Genomic DNA, 17,757 nt, shown 5'->3' on the forward strand with positions numbered 1-17,757 from the left:
CTTGTCTACTTTTTCAATTCAGCCAACCAATTTACCAGAAATTTATGGAGTCCCTAGTATGGACAAGAAGCTATATTCATTTTTTTTTACCACCACCACAGTTTTGGGGTGTGTGTGTGTGTGTGTGTGTGTGTGTGTGTGTGTGTGTGTGTGTGTGTGTTTATGAGAAGTGTTGCACTGTCTTCTTGTCCTCCAACCTTCTTACTGCCCAACCCTGAAATTTCATCCACCATCTTCCTTGGTGAGATGTTCTATTGTTTGTTTACTGATATAGTCAACATTTTTTTCCTTTGGTCTAAATAGGAAGTTCATAATTTTTTTGGTGTTTATAATTTAGTGGGTTGGTGATTCCACTTCTCAAATTAATATTTTAAATATATAGACTAAGAATAAAAAAGGAAATCAATTGTACTGAATACAGTTATCAAAATTTAGAAAACAAAAAAACAAAAATATGGATCTCAGGTTAAGAATCCCTAATCCAAACTACCTTTTTCTGTGTTGGAATTTCATTTTTTTTCTTTATTGGTCCTTTGTGGAGATGCAGAAGCAGCAAACAATTAAATCAGTATAGCCAAAGAATTCTCCTATCTTTGAAGCTTTATTAAGTCATCCATTAATTTTCTCTTTTCTATGTTAAACAACTCCAATTTTTTAAAACCTTTCTTCAGAAGATCTATTTTTAATCCTTTGATTTTTTATTGTCCTTTTATCTACAATCTTTCTTAAAAAACAGAAATTTTTAATAGACATGGTAAAAGGAGACCTGATATCCCCATCTACTATTGGTATGGTTCTATATCTGCCATCTTCAAAGTGATTGCTTCTGAATGTTAAATTTTACTGTTCATGTAGTTTGGTGCTTTATTCTATGCATAAGTGTAGGAAAATCTTCCCTAGATAGAACTGGATTGTCATCCTAGAAAAATCTAAGCAAAATATCCTCTAACCTGCTGTATACTTTACCATACATATATACATCTCCACATACGTATATGCATATATATGCACACACATATATCACATGTACACACACAAATATACAGATATCCATACACATGCATGTACATATATGTGTATGTACATGTATGTGTGTGTGTATATATATAATCACATGTAGTATACTTTCTCTATCCAACTTTCATATTAGCATGTTTAGGTAATCAGAGACAGACTACAACCACACTGTTGAGTTCAAACTCTCTTGGGATCCTAGGGAATAATGCACTTCCCCTAATTACCACTCTACCTATTTAGCCCCCATATGATGAATTTTCTATCTACAGAACTAGCCATTCACAATGTAATTCATTCATGCAATGCATGATGTTTACCTAATTTGCCTCTTAAACATAACTACCCAACAGAAAACAAGGCAACATCAATACTGATATATTAAAGCAAATTCTTAAATAATAAAATACATTACTGCTCACATTTAGATCTGAATCATACTCTTCCACCAATGCACTCAATATCTACACTGAAGAATGGGCATACAGAAAAAGGAAACTAGCAGGGAAACACATGAGGAAGGAAACTTCATGTGCTTATTGTGGTACCCCAAAACTCTGCACTGCAGACATTGATGCAATGGTCCATTCAGTAACATAAGGACCATAAGACACTGTTCCTTTGCTCATTACTTAATAGTTAGTCCTCACCACTCTTCAACTGGGAAAATCTTCCTGTCTTCTACTTAAACAAAATATTTAGAAGCTCCTTCCATTTGCAATCACCTTTAATAGGATGCTTTGAAAGTGTTGTGTTTTAAAGTGAATAGCAGTTCTTGTTAAGTCAGAAAATGGCAAAGTTCATAACAATGGCCATCATTGGGCTCTACTGATCAGTCCATTCAGTTATTCACATGCCCAGATTGTCCAGGCAGAATGGAACTCCCTGAAACACAGTTCAGGTTGGCTTTTTAAAATTGGCCAAGCCAACCATTATGAAAAGTTTCATCTATCTCCAACTCAATGAAGGAAAATATCTGTCCATGAAGATGTTGGCCAATATTGTCAGGGATCACTCGACTGAAGCCTTCTGTCTTCTGACTGCTTCTAAATGTCAAAGTTCTGACAGTTTAACCTCATTCTCCTACTCCCAAGGGTTTTCTATCAGTTTCCTATACCCATTTCCTTTTCCTAGTTCTTATACCTTCAATGGCTTAAATGAGAGCTTCCTGAGTTTCAGTGACTTGCCTTTCATTTAAAAAGCCTCAGTACCTCAAATTTCCCTTATTAAATTCTCATTCCTTTTCTACTCATACCTCACTCTTCGGATACTTATATGATTTCTAATTTTTAAAAAAAGTATCCTCTTTAGTCACAATAAGCAATTGAACTAAGGTACCATAATAGCCTAGAGTTCAAAAGTCTTTAACACTGTTTTTGGCTATCCTTGAAGCAATGTTTCTTTACACTTATACTTATCTGGTTTTTAATAGATAAAAAGTGCTTTCTCTGCATCTGTAAAACATCAAACTCTTCACACATAAGTGAGGCATCATTCTCCATGGTTCGCAAGGTGATTTGTGTATTTATATTTATACTACAGTTTATTTTTTTACCCAAACTGTTGAAATACCATCTCAAATCTGTTTCTTCATATACATATATCAGCATTTCTTCTTACTAAAAAAATAGGAAAAGAATTTTTATCAGAATGTTCATCTATAACAGAAACAATGTCTTACATACTTTGACATTTGATATGTCTTTCACTTTACATAAATATACTTTTTTTGCCTGTTCCATTTACTAAAATGCTCCATATGCAAAAGGCCTTAAAGGGACAGTATACTTTGCACTAGTAATGAGCATTTCCAAACCTGTCTAGGCTGGCCTTGAGACAAAAGATACATAGTTTGCCACTAGGGTAGTCCAAAGCTTTAGGGCTTGGCAGGACTTGCCAGAGCTTATTTTTCAATAGCAAAGCCTTTAAGACCTCAGGGCCATCTTCATGCTATTATGAGCCATCATAGGGGGACTTTAGTCTATATTCTGTATGAAAGAAATGATCTTAGTTTTTATCTAAGAAGATTTTTTTAACTCCCTATTGCTAAATAAGTTTTGCTGGTATAAATACCATGGATGAATACCTTAGGAGGTAGCATGATGTAGTAGATAGATGGCCTACCTTGCAATCAGGAAGAACTGTATTCAGATCTTTTCTCTGACACATATCATTGGGTTTTTTTGTTTGTTTGTTTTGTTTTGTTTTGGTTTGGTTTTTAGTGAGGCAATTGGGGTTAAGTGACTTGCCCAGGGTCACACAGCTAGTAAGTGTTAAGTGTCTGAGGCCGGATTTGAACTCAGGTACTCCTGACTCCAGGGCTGGTGCTCTATCCACTATGCCACCTAGCTGCCCCACACATCTCATTGTTTAATCACCTGTAAGTCACTTCACCTTTTTGCTCCCTGAGATAATGCTCTAAAACAATAAGTTGCAGACCAGGGACAACTAGGGTTAGGGATAGCATGAGAGAGAGAGAGAGAGAGAGAGAGAGAGAGAGAGAGAGAGAGAGAGAGAGAGAGAGAGAGGGAGGCTAAATTATTAAATTGGGAATAGTCTAGTGTATGTTTATGGGAATTGTACACAGTCAGGTGATCTTGATTCAAATACTGATTCTGACATTCTCTGCGTGACTCCAGGAAAGCTACTTACCCTATCTCATCCCCAACTTCTCTATCTTATGGTGTTTATCCTACAAGGCCATTGCAAGAGAAACACTTTGTAAACTTTTGAAAAATGTTACTATTATCAAATATTAACCTAAGCCAGACCCATTTTGGATGAGAAGCCAGGCCCTTGGATGATCATTCATATTTTGTAATGCCCCTAAAGAATGGGAATCTGTCCTGAGTTAAGCCAATATGGTAGCATATCCTTGAAGAGTTTAAACCACTGGGATGCTGCACAAGTCCCTTGCTCTTTCCCACAGCAAACATATGTACAATAAAATCAAGACAAATTCCCCAACCCACTACACAGCTGGAAAAATCCCCTCTTTTGAGGGTTGCTGGAGGCAATTAACATACAAAATCAATTCTTCTTTTTCTTCCCCTCTCAGTGCCTTGGATGATGAGCCCAGAAATAAATCAGGGTGTCCCCCAGTATTTAAGAAAGAGCTATAGGGCGTGGCAAATCAGCATCCTGCTCTTGAGCACAAAGGATTTTTCCCCTTGCTCTCACTTTCATTTCTTCTGTACATAGAATTTTTTTTTAAATAGCATTCTTCTAAAAATAAGTTCGGCACAATAGCGACCAGGGCCCAATGTTTAAAAGCTGTTTGCCTGCTCTCCCCTCCCCCAATGAACATCTTCCTTCAATATCCCCCCCTCACCCTTTTCCCCCACCACCTTCATCTTCCCCCCTCCCCACTCCCCCTTCCGTTAGCTGTAATGACCCTGCAAACACCAAACGGCATTTGAGTGCATTAAGCTGCAAACTCTCTGGTGACATAGCAATTACGGCTCTGAAATAGATTTGGTGCGTCACGGAAGATAAGGGTTTTGAAAGTTTCTGTTGTGATTATAGCTTGTAACTCCCACAAATAATAGGCTTCAAAATAAGAGGCTGCCAACGGAGCCTTTGTGGCTTTGTCTCAGTGATGGCACGTAAATTGCTATTAATGTCCTAAGTGTACTTGAATATGCCAGTCTCTGGGATGTGGAGTTGGCTCAGTGTCTCTCTTTACATGCCATGTCATTGTCGGTCTGATAATCTGTGGTAATTGCTGTCTCTTGGATGGTCAGAGATGTGTTAGCATATATGTCTTCCTGTGTAATAATAAGGAATACAAAGATATAGGTGGTGGAAGCTGCTTACATACAGTATTGAATGGGTTGGACTTTGTGAACTCTTGTTAGGAGAGATCTCTGTGTATTTATTTTTTGTTTGTTTGCTTATAAGTTAGGAATACGTATGACCTTTGTGTGTACTTTTTGTGTATATCATTTCTTGGTTAATGTAGCCAAAGAAAAGTAAAATGTCACAAGATATGAAATCGAGGCTGTGTATTTACAATAGTCAGATCATTTTTGCTCAATAAATATATCTTTGTCCTAATTATCTGGATGTTATCACATAGGTATCCAGATTATTTCTTATCCTTTAGAAGCTTTGTATTGTATAGAACCAGACAGTTTATATGAGCACAAACTGTGGGAATGTGTACTGATAAGTATATGTACTGAATTGCATTCTCAATCTAGTAATTAATCGGTCCATTGTTAGTTACTATGTATTCTAATAAGAGGCACCATGGTATGGATGAGAAGAGGGCGATAGATTTGGAGTCAAGAGCTGAGCTCAAACTCTCTCTCTCTCTCTCACACACACACACACACACACACACACACACACACAAACGCTAGTGATGTAATCAAGAGCAAATCACTTAACCTCTCTGAATTTCAGACAACTTTTTAAGACCCTAAATTTTAGAAGGGAAGAATCCAAACTAATGAAATCACAGGTCATTAAAATATTTTGAATCACATGGGTTTTACACGCATGTTTATGTTTGAAGTATTGTCAGACACAGGGTGTTTTTATTTAGGTACACATTAATATAGTTCTAGCTTCAGCTTTAGCTAGCTATGTCAGGAGAACAAGATAGCCTGGGTACATCAGATAAACACAGACATTTTTAGAATGACCTCCTGTAACTGTTTTTGACCCATGTACCAGTATATAACTATGGGAAATAAAAACATTATATGCAACTGCCCTGTTTTTACCTTTAATGGGAATAAGAAATTAATCCTACCCTCCAGACAAGAATGTAAACAACCCTTAGCCAATGTTCCATGGAAAAATGAATTTCCCACTGCCTACCTAGAACTTGGCCATCTTTATCCATATCCATGTCCATATCTTATGGCATTAATGAAGCAAGTAAACAAAGGCATGTAGAACAAAGCAGTTTTCACAGATCCTTCTATTATGTGATAGTATGATCTTGCTAGGATGTCAACATTTTATAATATTTGATCCGATACAATTGATATATCTTAAATGAGCACCCTTCATGCAAAAACAACATAGGTACATTCCAAGAAAGGTTTAGTTTCCTGGCTCTTAATGCTACAAGATGAATTCAGTAGCAGGTAAAATAAGGATCAAACTCCTGACTTTACCATGTGGCCATAAGACAAGAATGGCAGACTCCGATTTGTTAAGCTGACTGGTTTCACCACCATTGCCTCAACACACAGGAAGTGTTAAGATGACCTCAAATGAGGCATCAGCTTCAGGAATAAAACACGAATGGTATAGCAGCACACATGAGGTTGGCATCCTTTCACTGGGTCAGGTTATATCTTGTGAATGGAGGATATTAGGATTCCCCCAAAGCATTTTTGTGGTCAGGCCTGTGGTTCATGACTTGCTATTGGGCATCCCACTTAATAACACTCTGGAGGTAAATTTAAGGACATGTAACATCTGCCCTCAATTGTGGAGTAGAAATAAAATTGTGACAAATCCCAACTGTTTGATGATCGTTCTCTCAAAACTTGGAAGGGCCAAGTTCAAGATAGATACCAGATTGACAATATATCTCTATCATGACATCACCAAATCATTTCTAACTGCAGAGTTGTATCACTCAAGCAACATTAAATACATACATATATGTACATGCATTCATACATTGATTCTGATAGTGTTGATGTGATTTTAATTGTATGCAAACAGCCCCTACTCTTGGAGAATGGTTCTTGGGCTTATAGAGGTTTTTTTTTTATTTCAGCCTACCAATCAATAAGTATTTAAGTCCCCACAGGGTGCCAGGGACCGTGAAATGTATTGAAGACACAAAGACAATAACCTCTGTACTCCAGGTGTTTATATCCTATAATATATATTTGAAGATAAGTGAACTAAGCATGTGCAAAAATGCTATGTGATGTCCAAGTAGTAATGATGAGGGGAAATAAGGAGAAGAGGTATTATTTGAGTTGAGCTTTCAATGTCAGCTAGAAAAAGGACCTCAATTAAGCCAAACTCTCCACCCCAACTCAGGTATAGTAGACAGGTCTTGAGGGTACTGAAGCTCAGGTCAGTTTCATCAGCTAGGTGGCAAAGTGGATACAGTCCTGGACTAGAGTCTAAACTTGAGTTCAGATTCAACATCAGACACTAGATATGGGATTCTGGGAAACTCACTTAACTTCTGTCTCAATTTCTTCATAACACCTACCTCTCAGAATTGTTTTGAGGATCAAATTAGATCATATCTTAAGGTTTTCCAACCTTAAAGTATTATTTAAATGCTAGCTATCATTAGATACAAAACTAAATACTGAAGGTAGATATAAGCTATTAGTGGTCAGAGGATATGGCCTGAGAGGGTCCTATCAGAGGATTCACTCATTGGTTGATTGATTCATTGATTCATTCCCAAATTCTATCATACTTAATAAGTGGATTGTTCCAGTGCCCAATTATCATTGGTTGATTCATTTATTAGAGGGGAGGATACCACTTGGGGCACAGAACAGAGCATTCTTTCTTATCAATCTATTGGACTGAAAGAAGAGAAGAAAGCCCATCAGGATAGGCATCTCAGCAGGGCTGCTCTGGCCAAACCCACTGCATTGGCATGTCCTGTGGTTATTTTCCCTCTAAAGATATATGGTACATACTTATTTGAACAAAGCTCTAAATTGATGGTTCCCATTGATGGCTCTTGGAGTGAGAGGAAAGTCAGGTGACTGAGCCAAAAAGCCACTGACAGCTGACTCCCATTCGCAGCACTAGGGCTTTTGGTATTGTCTCTTGTTCCCTACTCGGTGCATGCAATACTCTTCAAACAGATGGACCCATGTCACAGCAGATCATGTTCCAGACCCATCTCCCATGCTTGAATACTGATGTTTTGTATGCATTGTCTTTCTTTTATAGAATTTTAACATCTTTGGGGTGGGGGAAGGCGAAGGAGAGGGAGAGCAATCACATTCTTTGTCTCACAGAGCTCCTAGGCAATCATTACTAATGGAAGTGGGTATAACAAAAGAGTAATGTCTTGAGAGGATCAAAGCTGAAAATCTCCCCCTAGTTGGGGAAAAAATGGAATCTGGGACTCTTTTTCCACTTTCCTGTCTATTTTTGCAGATGCCCCTTTCATTGTCAAAAAGCTCTGTATGTTTCTGTTGTTATTATTTCTAACCAGCACCACCATTATCTGGGTGATTTAGGACCCTGGAGCATGTACACCCCCTCATTCACACCAAAGGCATCTCTGGTAATGGCATCTGGCCCATATGCAGATCTAGCTTGAGTCGGTGCTGACATCAGCCTGTTTGTGGCACCTCAGCGTATTTCTGGGTTGCAAATGAGAATTTCTTAGTGCCAGGCTAGCTTATGCTGTCACATTCAGTGATGGATTCTCTGCATCAACGGTGTGCTGCTAAGGTAAGCACAGGAGAAGAGTGGAAAAGGGAGGAGGATAGGACTAACAGATCTCAACCTCAGCCAATCCTATTTAGTCTGCAAGCTTCAATTAAAGCAGTTTTGGATCTACTTCAGAGAGAAATTTCAGCAAGTATCACCTGTTCTTTCCAGGAAAAAGAAAACATTACTAAGGGAGCAGGTTGGTGGCCACAGTTGACCATTCTTCCGTCCCCACAAAACTCTTGTGCATTGGGCCAATTCAGTCCAATTCAAAAAAAAAATTTTAAATGCCTACTAGGCACTGTACTGAGCAATGAGGATACAAAGATTTCCAAAGTAGTAATGTCTTTGCCCTTAAGATGACTAAACTCTTTTAAGGGGTGGGGGTATGAGAAAGGATCTTGACACGTACATTAAAAATATGATAAAAAGCCAAAGTAAAATGGAGACAAAGGGAGAAGATCTGGGCAAAACATTCTAAGAAATATTTAGCAGGCTTAGAATAATTGTAAATTTGGGAAGATTTTAAGGGATCTTCATGAGGAAGACTTCATGAAGGAGCTAGCTCCTGAGCTAAGCCTTAAAGGAAGACAAAGATTTTTAAAGGAAGAGATGAGGAGAGAGTGCTTGATAAGCAATAGGGGACAGCCTTCAGGAAGACATGGAAGCAAGAGACAATATCTCAAATTCAGAGAACAGCTAGTATTCTAATCTAGGCTGGAATCTTGGATACTCAAAAGGGACTATTATCAAATAAAGGTAGGAAAGCAGATTGAAGCCAGATGAAGAACATTAAGTGCTAGGCTAAGGCACAGTAGACAGAGTGCTGGCCTGGATTCAGGAAGATTCCTCTTTGTGGGTTCAAATCCAGCCTCAGACACTTACTAGCTGTGTGACCCTGGACAAGTCACTACATCCTGTTTGCCTCAGTTCTTCATTTACATAATGAGCTGGGGAAGGAAATGGCAAACTCCTCTAGTATCCTGGCCAAAAAAATCAACCCAAATAGAATCAAAAAGTGTTGGACATGACTGAAAAATGGTTCAACCACAACAAAAGAAATCATATATTATTGAATTAGAAACAGGGAGCCCTCAAAGTTGTTGTTTTTGTTTGTTGGTTGGTTTTTTTGTTTCTGTTTTTGATTAAGGGAGTGAAATGATCACTTGGTACTGTGTCTTATAAGGGAAGATTATTGTGGTAACACTGAGAAAGATGAGTTGGAACAAGGCAATCAGTTAGGAGGCTCTTAACAATAGCTCATTGAGTTGATAAGGCCCTAAGCTAAGGTTAGGAAATAGTCTTCAGTTTCCTTATTTCTTCTTGCCTTTTCTTCCATGTTATCCATTCTTATATGATTTGAGAAGTACTTTACATACAAATAAGTTCATATTTTAAATATAATCAAAGACCTTGTTATTTATACATATAATGAGTCATTTAAGAAAAAAGAAAATTACTTTATGAAGTAAATTCAATTCAATCAAATAAATATATATTAAACACTGACTTGATGGCAAGAGCTGTGTAAGGTACTGGGGGGACTACAAAGAAAAAAGGAAAACAACTCCTGCCTGCAAGTAACGGATACAACATGAGGGGGAACAACATATACAGAGATTAATCTATGCCAGAGTAAATTCAGAGTAATTTGGGTAGCTTAAGAGAGGGTGCTGAAGTTAGAGAATCAGGAAAGGCCTTTGATATGTTTTGTAACTTGAAGGGAGTTAGGGAATCCCAAAGGCAAAGGAGAGGAGGGAGAGAGTATTTTAGATACAGCCTGTACAATATTGGGAGATAGTATACTGTCCTAAGCTGGTTTGACTGGAACAGTGAGTAAGTGAGGGGTGAGAGGGAATAATGTGAAATCAGATTGGGGGAGATAGGTCTGAGACAGACCATGAAGAGCGTTTGATGTCCAACAGAAGAATAATTTATATTTTTATAAACCAGAGCTTCCATATGCTAGGTTATTGGTGCATTTTGCCTTCTTATCTAGTGATCGCATGTAACCCAACCCTCTCCTTTTCCAGATAGGAAAACTGAGACCAGGAAAGCTCTAGAGGTTTTCACAAAGTCAAAAAAGTAGTTTAAGCTCCAAGATGGCCCATGTACTCTGATGCTAAATCTCAGGGTTTTCTCTCCATGATATCACCCTTTTATTCTACCTTTCCACTCAGTTTAAGTCTTTCACATTGTACCTACTGAAACCTCAGAAGCAGGGAGGAGAAATAAACGTTTATTAAGCCCTCACTACGGGCCAGGCCCTGTGCTGAATGCTTTTACAAATAGTATCTCATTTGATCCTCACCACATCTCTGGGAGGGAGGTGCTATTACTTCCCTCATTTTACAGCTGAGGAAAATGAGGCAGGCAGAGATGGAGTGACTTGCCAGGGTCACACATTATCTGAGGCTGGATCTGAACTCAGGTCTTCCTGGCTCCAGGGTCAGTGCTCTATCTACGGCTCTACCAGCTGCTTCTATTCTGTGCTTCCTGGCAGAATGAATTACCGAATCACGTGGAAGATACATTGGACGCATCTTGGCCTACACATTAACTTTCTAACTCCTTTCCTCGCCCTCTGTATAGTTTTTGGCACAAGCATTTTTAAAAGTTAGCATGTCCCAGGGGGAGGGCGTGATTTACATCTGAAAATAATGTGGGTGTTGTGAGGGGGCCAGAGTAGAGAAGAGAAAATAAAAACCCTAGAACCTCCTCCCCCCACCACTTCTAACCCCCACCATGCCATTGTTCACGGGAGTATCTCTGGCTCCTTTTGCATTCAAAGATAAATAAATGCACAAAGGGCGAGCTCCCTACTTAATATTCACCCACTGTCCAGGAAGAGGAAAGGAATTGCTCCCTAGGGTTAACATGGCAGTAAGCAAGGTCAGCTGTTTCCCAAGACTGTGCATCATCTGAAAGTCTTAGCATGAAAGCTGGGATGCTCCAGCTAGTACAACCTTTGTGATTTATAAGAAATCCAGTTCACTTGTTTTTTCTTGGGGTTTGTAATTTTGTGGGGCTTTTATCAACAGTGACGTGTAGGCATCTAACTTCTTCTAAAAGACCTCCAGAGAAAGGAAACGTGCTATGTTCCCTAGTATTAAAAGCACTTTCCTTGGAGGAAGTGCTTCTGTGTGTCTAACCTAAATGCTTCACACAATGGTGTCCAGAATTTGGCAAGGGGTTCAGAGCTATCTCTGGAATGTATTATTGTGTGTGGCTATACATTGTTTCCTTATTATTTCATCTTTACTTTTTCCATTGAAACAATCAAAAATGTTTTGTTTCAGTTTTTTCCTAATTGGTTTGGATTGACTCCCTGTCTTGGTTACTTATGATTTCCATTCAACTAAAAGTTGTCAGGGGTACCTCTCTGTGGCTTGAAACTAGACTAGGGAAGGAACTTAGCCGTGAATTGTTGTTTGAGTGTGTATTTCTATAGAGATGACTGACTTAGGTGGTTGGAAGGGAGAATATGGAATATTTCATCCATTGTTTTTGATACTGAAATTACACCTAAGCCATTTTCTTTACTATAGAATCTAATCTAACACACATTCATTGAGGTAACCCTACCATGGACAAAATATCTTGGTATATTCTGGGAATACAAAAATGAAACAATCCCTGTTCCCATCTAAGTATCTTATAGCATCCTGGGAGGATTCAATATGGTTCAAACAGAAGATCTGTTTTTAAATGCCTGCTCTGCCACTTACTAAGCAGGCGATTCACTTAACTTGTCTGGGTATTAATTTCCTCATTTATAAAATGAGGGATTTGGACGTAATCACTAAGGTCCTTTCTCCTTATAAATATAGGATCTTGTGTACAAAGATAAATCAGTAAGTCAGCAACCAATTTTATTTTTTAGCAAGCAATTATTAAACACCTATTATGTGCCAGGCACTATCCTAGGCACAGGGGATACAAAGATGAAACAGGCCCTGTTCTGAAAGGATCTCATATTCTAAATAGAAGCTGATTCACGGAGGCATTGGATTAGCAAAGGCTTTCCGTAATACAAGGGGGCATCCGAGCTGAGTTTCAAAGGCAGCAAAAGATTCCAGGAAGAATGGGTGCATTCCACACAGGGGAGATAGGCAAAGGAATTGCAAGCTTGGGGAAAAAAATAGATAAATATGACTGGAATGCAAAGTTTGGGGGAGGGGGAGCAGTGTGGGGAAAAAATGTCTGGAAAGGTCCCCTGGAGTTCTCTTGCTCAGGCTATGGGACCATTAAAAGTTCTGGAGCAGAAGCACAGCAAGGTTGTACCTACCCTTTAGGAAGATTATATTTGACCTACCTCCCTCAGACTTGGTGTGCAGGTAAGGTGAGATCGTCCATGCGGAAGCGCTTCGAAAAGTGCAGGCATTCTTTACAAGCACAGGATGTTACAGTTTTAGACAAAGATTAAACTCTGGGGGCTAAAATCCACTTATTAGCTAAGGGGAAAGAAGAATGATGATTGGGAGGGGGGAAATGCCTTAATGGCTGAACCATTGGTGAGGTGAAAAAAGGAGACCCTAGATCACAGAGGGGCTGACTTGCTTTTGTTCTTTTCTTCCAGGCTAATGGAGGTTGGCAGGATGCTACTACCCCTTCATCAGTGACCTCCCCTACAGAAGGCCCTGGCAGTGTTCACTCTGATACCTCCAACTGATCTCCCAGCAATTGCATCCCTGACTGACCTCCTGCCCCAAATGGGGGGTGGGGGCAGGAGGGAGGGTTTCTCTCCCCAACGCTGAAGCAGTCAGACTGGAGGTCGAAGCAATCAGCAAACACAATAAGAGTCTCCTTCTCTTCTCTTCTTCGGGATGCTACTTCAGCCAATCTGGACACTTCTTTCTACTCTCTTCCCTTTCTTTTCTGGGTAGAAGCCACCCCTTCCCCCTGCCTCCAGCTGTCAGCCCTGTTACCTTCATCCTCCCTGCACCTTTCCCTCGCCCCGCGGCCTCTGCTACATCACTGAAGGATATTTTCAACAGTTAGAGGAATTTAAAGAGGAGAAAAAAAGACAAATTACAAAAAAATTTAATAAACGTGTTTGTACATTTTCATGCTGGTGGTTTGAGGAGCCAAATTTACCTCACTCCTAGACTAACAGGCAACCCTTCTTCTCTTTCAGTGTCTCTTGAACTCACACTACCTCTTAGCAGGAAGACGCCACATTGTCCTCCCCATTCCACATGCCCCTCCGCCCATTGCCCTTGGTCTTCCATTTCTGGAAGCAGTTCCAAATTGGAACAGCTTCCCCTTTGTTCTACCCTATCCCAGTGACTCTTGGGCAAGCCACCACAGATGGGTTTATAATGCTCCCTCATTTCCAGTTATTGCTCTGACAGGCGCTGCCTGCCCAAACACTAGGGACCCGGGCAGCAGGGTAGGGGAGGCAGAGAGTGGGAAGAGACAGAATTCCTGTGTGCCTTCTCTCCCCCCTACAACAGCTCTTGATTTCTAAGGCATGGTTCATGGAGAACATTCTACAACCCATAGGCATCCATTAGTTGCTCACTACACGTCTAGCACTAGGTTAGGCAAGGAAAAGGGAGGAGGAATTAGAAGGTCCTTGCCCAGAACGTCTCCAACCAGTCCCTTCTCCATTCACTCACTCCCCAAACCTGCTTACACATCACATATAGATACTTAACGTAAGTAACCCTAACACTATGCATGTGGTGAAATGAAGAGAGGAGAATTGTCAGTTCTGAGTCAGGGTCACTGTTAGAAGAAAACAGAGGCAAGGGGTGGGGAGTTTCAGGAACACCAAGCATATTGTTGACAGGATGGGCAAAAATGAACAAAAATCGAGGTAGAATTTGTAGTGGAAATGAGTTCCATTCTCATCACTACTAGAGCTCTCAGAAAGCCATAGACTTTATCTACAATGTCTGTAGTGGACTTGTCTTTTATTTTAGACGTATCACACCAATGGCCACGTTTCATAGAACATTCTATCCTTGACTCTGAACTTCTTGCTATAGAAGAGAAGAGAAAACATGGCACAATGCTAATTATTGGCCTCGTTTTAACTATAAACTTGAGGGCACTGTGGAAGCAGGAGTAAGACTTTCTTATTGAGTTCATCACAGTTGTTTCTATCCCTTGGGCACATCTAAGAGAGAAGCATTTGTTCTTAGCAGAGTATTCTCCAACATCCCCATAACAGTCAGGCATTAACAATTTTTGTAGCCAACTATGCAAGCAATCATGCTGCAACCCTGTCCCTGACAAAGTAGAAGGTGGCTAAATCTCTTAGTGCCTCAATTTCTTTATCTGTAAAAGGGGAGAGTTATGCCTACCTCGCCAAGAACTTTGTAAGACTTCAATGTATATCACACACACACACACACACACACACACACACACACACACACACACACACACACACATATATATATATATTAGAACAGAGTTTTGAGATCCTTGAATCAAAGCAACTCTTGGGTCTACTGAGTTTTGTTTGCCCTCTGGTTGTCTCTACTTGCTATCTCTAATATATATGTAAAGCAACGGTCTCTTGGCATGAACTAATCTATACTATGTAGGTGAAATAAAGGGCTTTATTGCTCTATATCTTGCTATTATTGTAATTCAAAAGAAAGACCATTTTCTAGCTTGAGCCACTGTTGCTAAGTTAACAGATGGGATCTACCTGATTCCACTGCCTTGAACGTGAGTCCAATATAAGACATTGCTAAGTACTTTTGGAAATAGCCTGTCCATAGTCACCTACCAGACCCAGCATCCTCTCATTCTAACACTTTTCAGTTGGATGCCAAAGTTCTGGGGACCAGGACAAGCATTTTCAGAATGCATCTGGTCATCACCTTACTGTGGCACTGTGAAAATGAATGAAAGTTCTTCTCTTGGCGGGGGAAATTTTATGCCCTCCTCACCCTACATAAGAAACACAGAATATATAAGTTTTAATGAAATTTAAAATTAACTTGCTAGCAGGTAGAGATATGCCTCAAGGATGAATAGAAGTGTTTTAGTGAAATGGGAAGAGAATTAGTCCGATGAATCTTAAGATTCAAATTTGTGGTGGGATAGAAGAAGCATCATTCCCTGTTCTGCATCATAGAGCATTCCTAGGTGGGGCTTCTCTTAGACAGTACTTTTATTGTCAGCAATACCACTCACCCCTACTCTATTTTAGAAAATCAGAGTCAAAGCTTATGCCTTGAGCAGAATAAAGGGGTACAGCTACCAAACGGATTCTTATCTCTTGAGAACAATAAGATCCCAATCCATCCTAGATGTTCAGGCTCAGATACATGGTGATCATAAACAAGTGGGAAGGAAAACTCAGAGCAGAACCTCATTCCCATGTTCTATTTCTCCTACACCTTTCATTTGCACTTTGTTCCACTCTCAAACCATCTCCCACATTACACTTTTCACCTTATCCCCATCTCTCTGTCCCACTCCTTTGGAAAGATTTCAAGTCCACCAACACGCCACTATGCCACCTTCATGGCAGTCAAGAGAGCTCTTTCACTATTGGGTCAAGCAGCAGCTCAGCAAAAGGATAGATTTGGGCGTGGCAGTGCCTCCTGAAATGAACATTCATACAATCCATATTCTGATAGCCACTCAGGCACCAGTTCTGTCCCCAGATGTCCTTCATTTTCTAGGGGAAGTAGGTGCCCTTTATTTTTCCTGGCAGCAGATTATCCCTGAAAAATGATTTGCCAGAGCTTTGGTTTACTTACCCTGTTCATAATGTCCTCCTTTCATCTCCCTTCTCCTTCCCTTGTGTAGTTATTAATTCCCTTGAAGTATTTTTGCCAACTTACATCCTTTAATTTGCTTTTAATTTTGGCTATGATGATCATTCTTTCTTTCCTACTTGCCTTTTCTCACACCCATCCCTCTATTATTTTTTTTGCTTCTGCTTTTTTCTTTTTCTGCCCAGAAAAACCTGACTTCGATACCAAAAAAGAAAAAAACTGCAGAAACTCAAATTAAAAAAAAAAACTTAAAAAAAACTTTAAAAAATTCTCGACGATTCTTTCAGCTTTATTAACATTTTCCATTGTTTCTTGCGACTTGTGTCTCGTTCTTTGTAGTATTGATTATGAACATTTGATAATGAATGTTCTTGTATATTCAGATAAAGAAAAAAACCAAAAAAGCGGTCTGAATTTAATAGTGTTTATAATAAAAAATTTTAAAAATGACCCTCATAGCACGCAAAACAGGCTGGGGAATTGCCCCTCTTCTTTCTGTGACAATGCGCATCATTCCTGCATTTGTTTCTAACACCAAACTACCTACATTCATCATTTCCCCCATTTTTCTTTTATTTTCTTGCATTTGTGAATTAGTTCAAGAATGCTAGAAAAGTGTCGAGTTGTGCACATCCATTTCCTGTTTCACAATGTTTAAAAGTGACAGTAATTCATTTTGTAAACTAAAAAGAAAAGTTGGAATAGTGAGCATAAATAGGTACAGCCTAACACATTATGTTTATTAACTTTGAGACCCAGAAGTAAATTCTTTTCTTTTTATTTTCCTATTCCTTAAAATATACAAAAAAAAACCCATTACCTTTATTTTTTTGGTTTATTTGTGTTATTTTTGGTTTGCTTATTTTGGGGGCTATTTGGTTGTGTTTTTTTTTAATTGTCCAGACTTTGACCTTGCCTTTTTTATTCCTTTAAATACATACATATATACATATATATATGTATATACCAGGTGATGTGAAAAGATGAAATCAGTAGACTAGTTTGTTTTGTTTTGTTTGTTTTGTTTTGTTTTTTTCTCCTAAACTTCAGAATTCTCAAAAAGCTACGACAAATCTATCAAAGACGTCGCTTTGCTCACCTGCATTTTTTAAAGTATGTAGTGCTTATAGCTGGGGGGAAAAATAGTGATTTGAGCTCTTCACTTGGCTATGGAAAAATGGCAGGGATGAAGTCATGAAATGTTTGTGGTGCCATGGACATAGTTTCTGCCTGGGTTGATACTGAATGCCACCAATGTTTACTTTCTTTTTTTTGTCCACCTGATTAATAACAGCATTCCACAGTTTCAGCCACCTAGCCTTGCCCTTTCAGTGAAATTGACTACAATTTAGGGGTCTACCACATAGTTGGGACCATTTTTTGGATTAGCATGGGGCATATTTTGTATAGCTTACATTTTTACCATCTGGTTCTTTTGGTCTGATTTGAAAGGAGGAAAAAGCTGAAATATGAAAATTTGAGCTTGAATGCTCACTTGGGTTAGTTTCATGGGAATGAAGATAATTATTGTTTTAGTTAGCCAGGACTCATCCTTATACATGGTCTGCAATGATTGCAGAGCATTAGGTTGGGCACATATATCCCCTTAGTT

The 17,757-nt window shown here is 39.1% G+C and overlaps 1 protein-coding gene across 4 annotated transcripts in view; it reads left to right on the forward strand.

Moving 5' to 3' along the window:
• Positions 1–17,319, forward strand: part of PBX1 (PBX homeobox 1) — a 334,057-nt gene extending 316,738 nt beyond the window's left edge. For all 4 annotated transcript variants that reach the window (XM_044001860.1, XM_044001863.1, XM_044001861.1 and 1 more), the window contains one exon: positions 12,980–17,319. In XM_044001860.1, the coding sequence (XP_043857795.1) occupies positions 12,980–13,072 (93 nt within the window). In that variant the 3' untranslated portion in view covers positions 13,073–17,319. The remainder of the gene's footprint in view (positions 1–12,979) is intronic.
• The last annotated feature ends 438 nt before the right edge of the window (positions 17,320–17,757 follow it).

The sequence above is a fragment of the Dromiciops gliroides genome, chromosome 4 (assembly GCF_019393635.1).
Source record: "Dromiciops gliroides isolate mDroGli1 chromosome 4, mDroGli1.pri, whole genome shotgun sequence".
Lineage (NCBI taxonomy): Eukaryota > Metazoa > Chordata > Mammalia > Microbiotheria > Microbiotheriidae > Dromiciops > Dromiciops gliroides.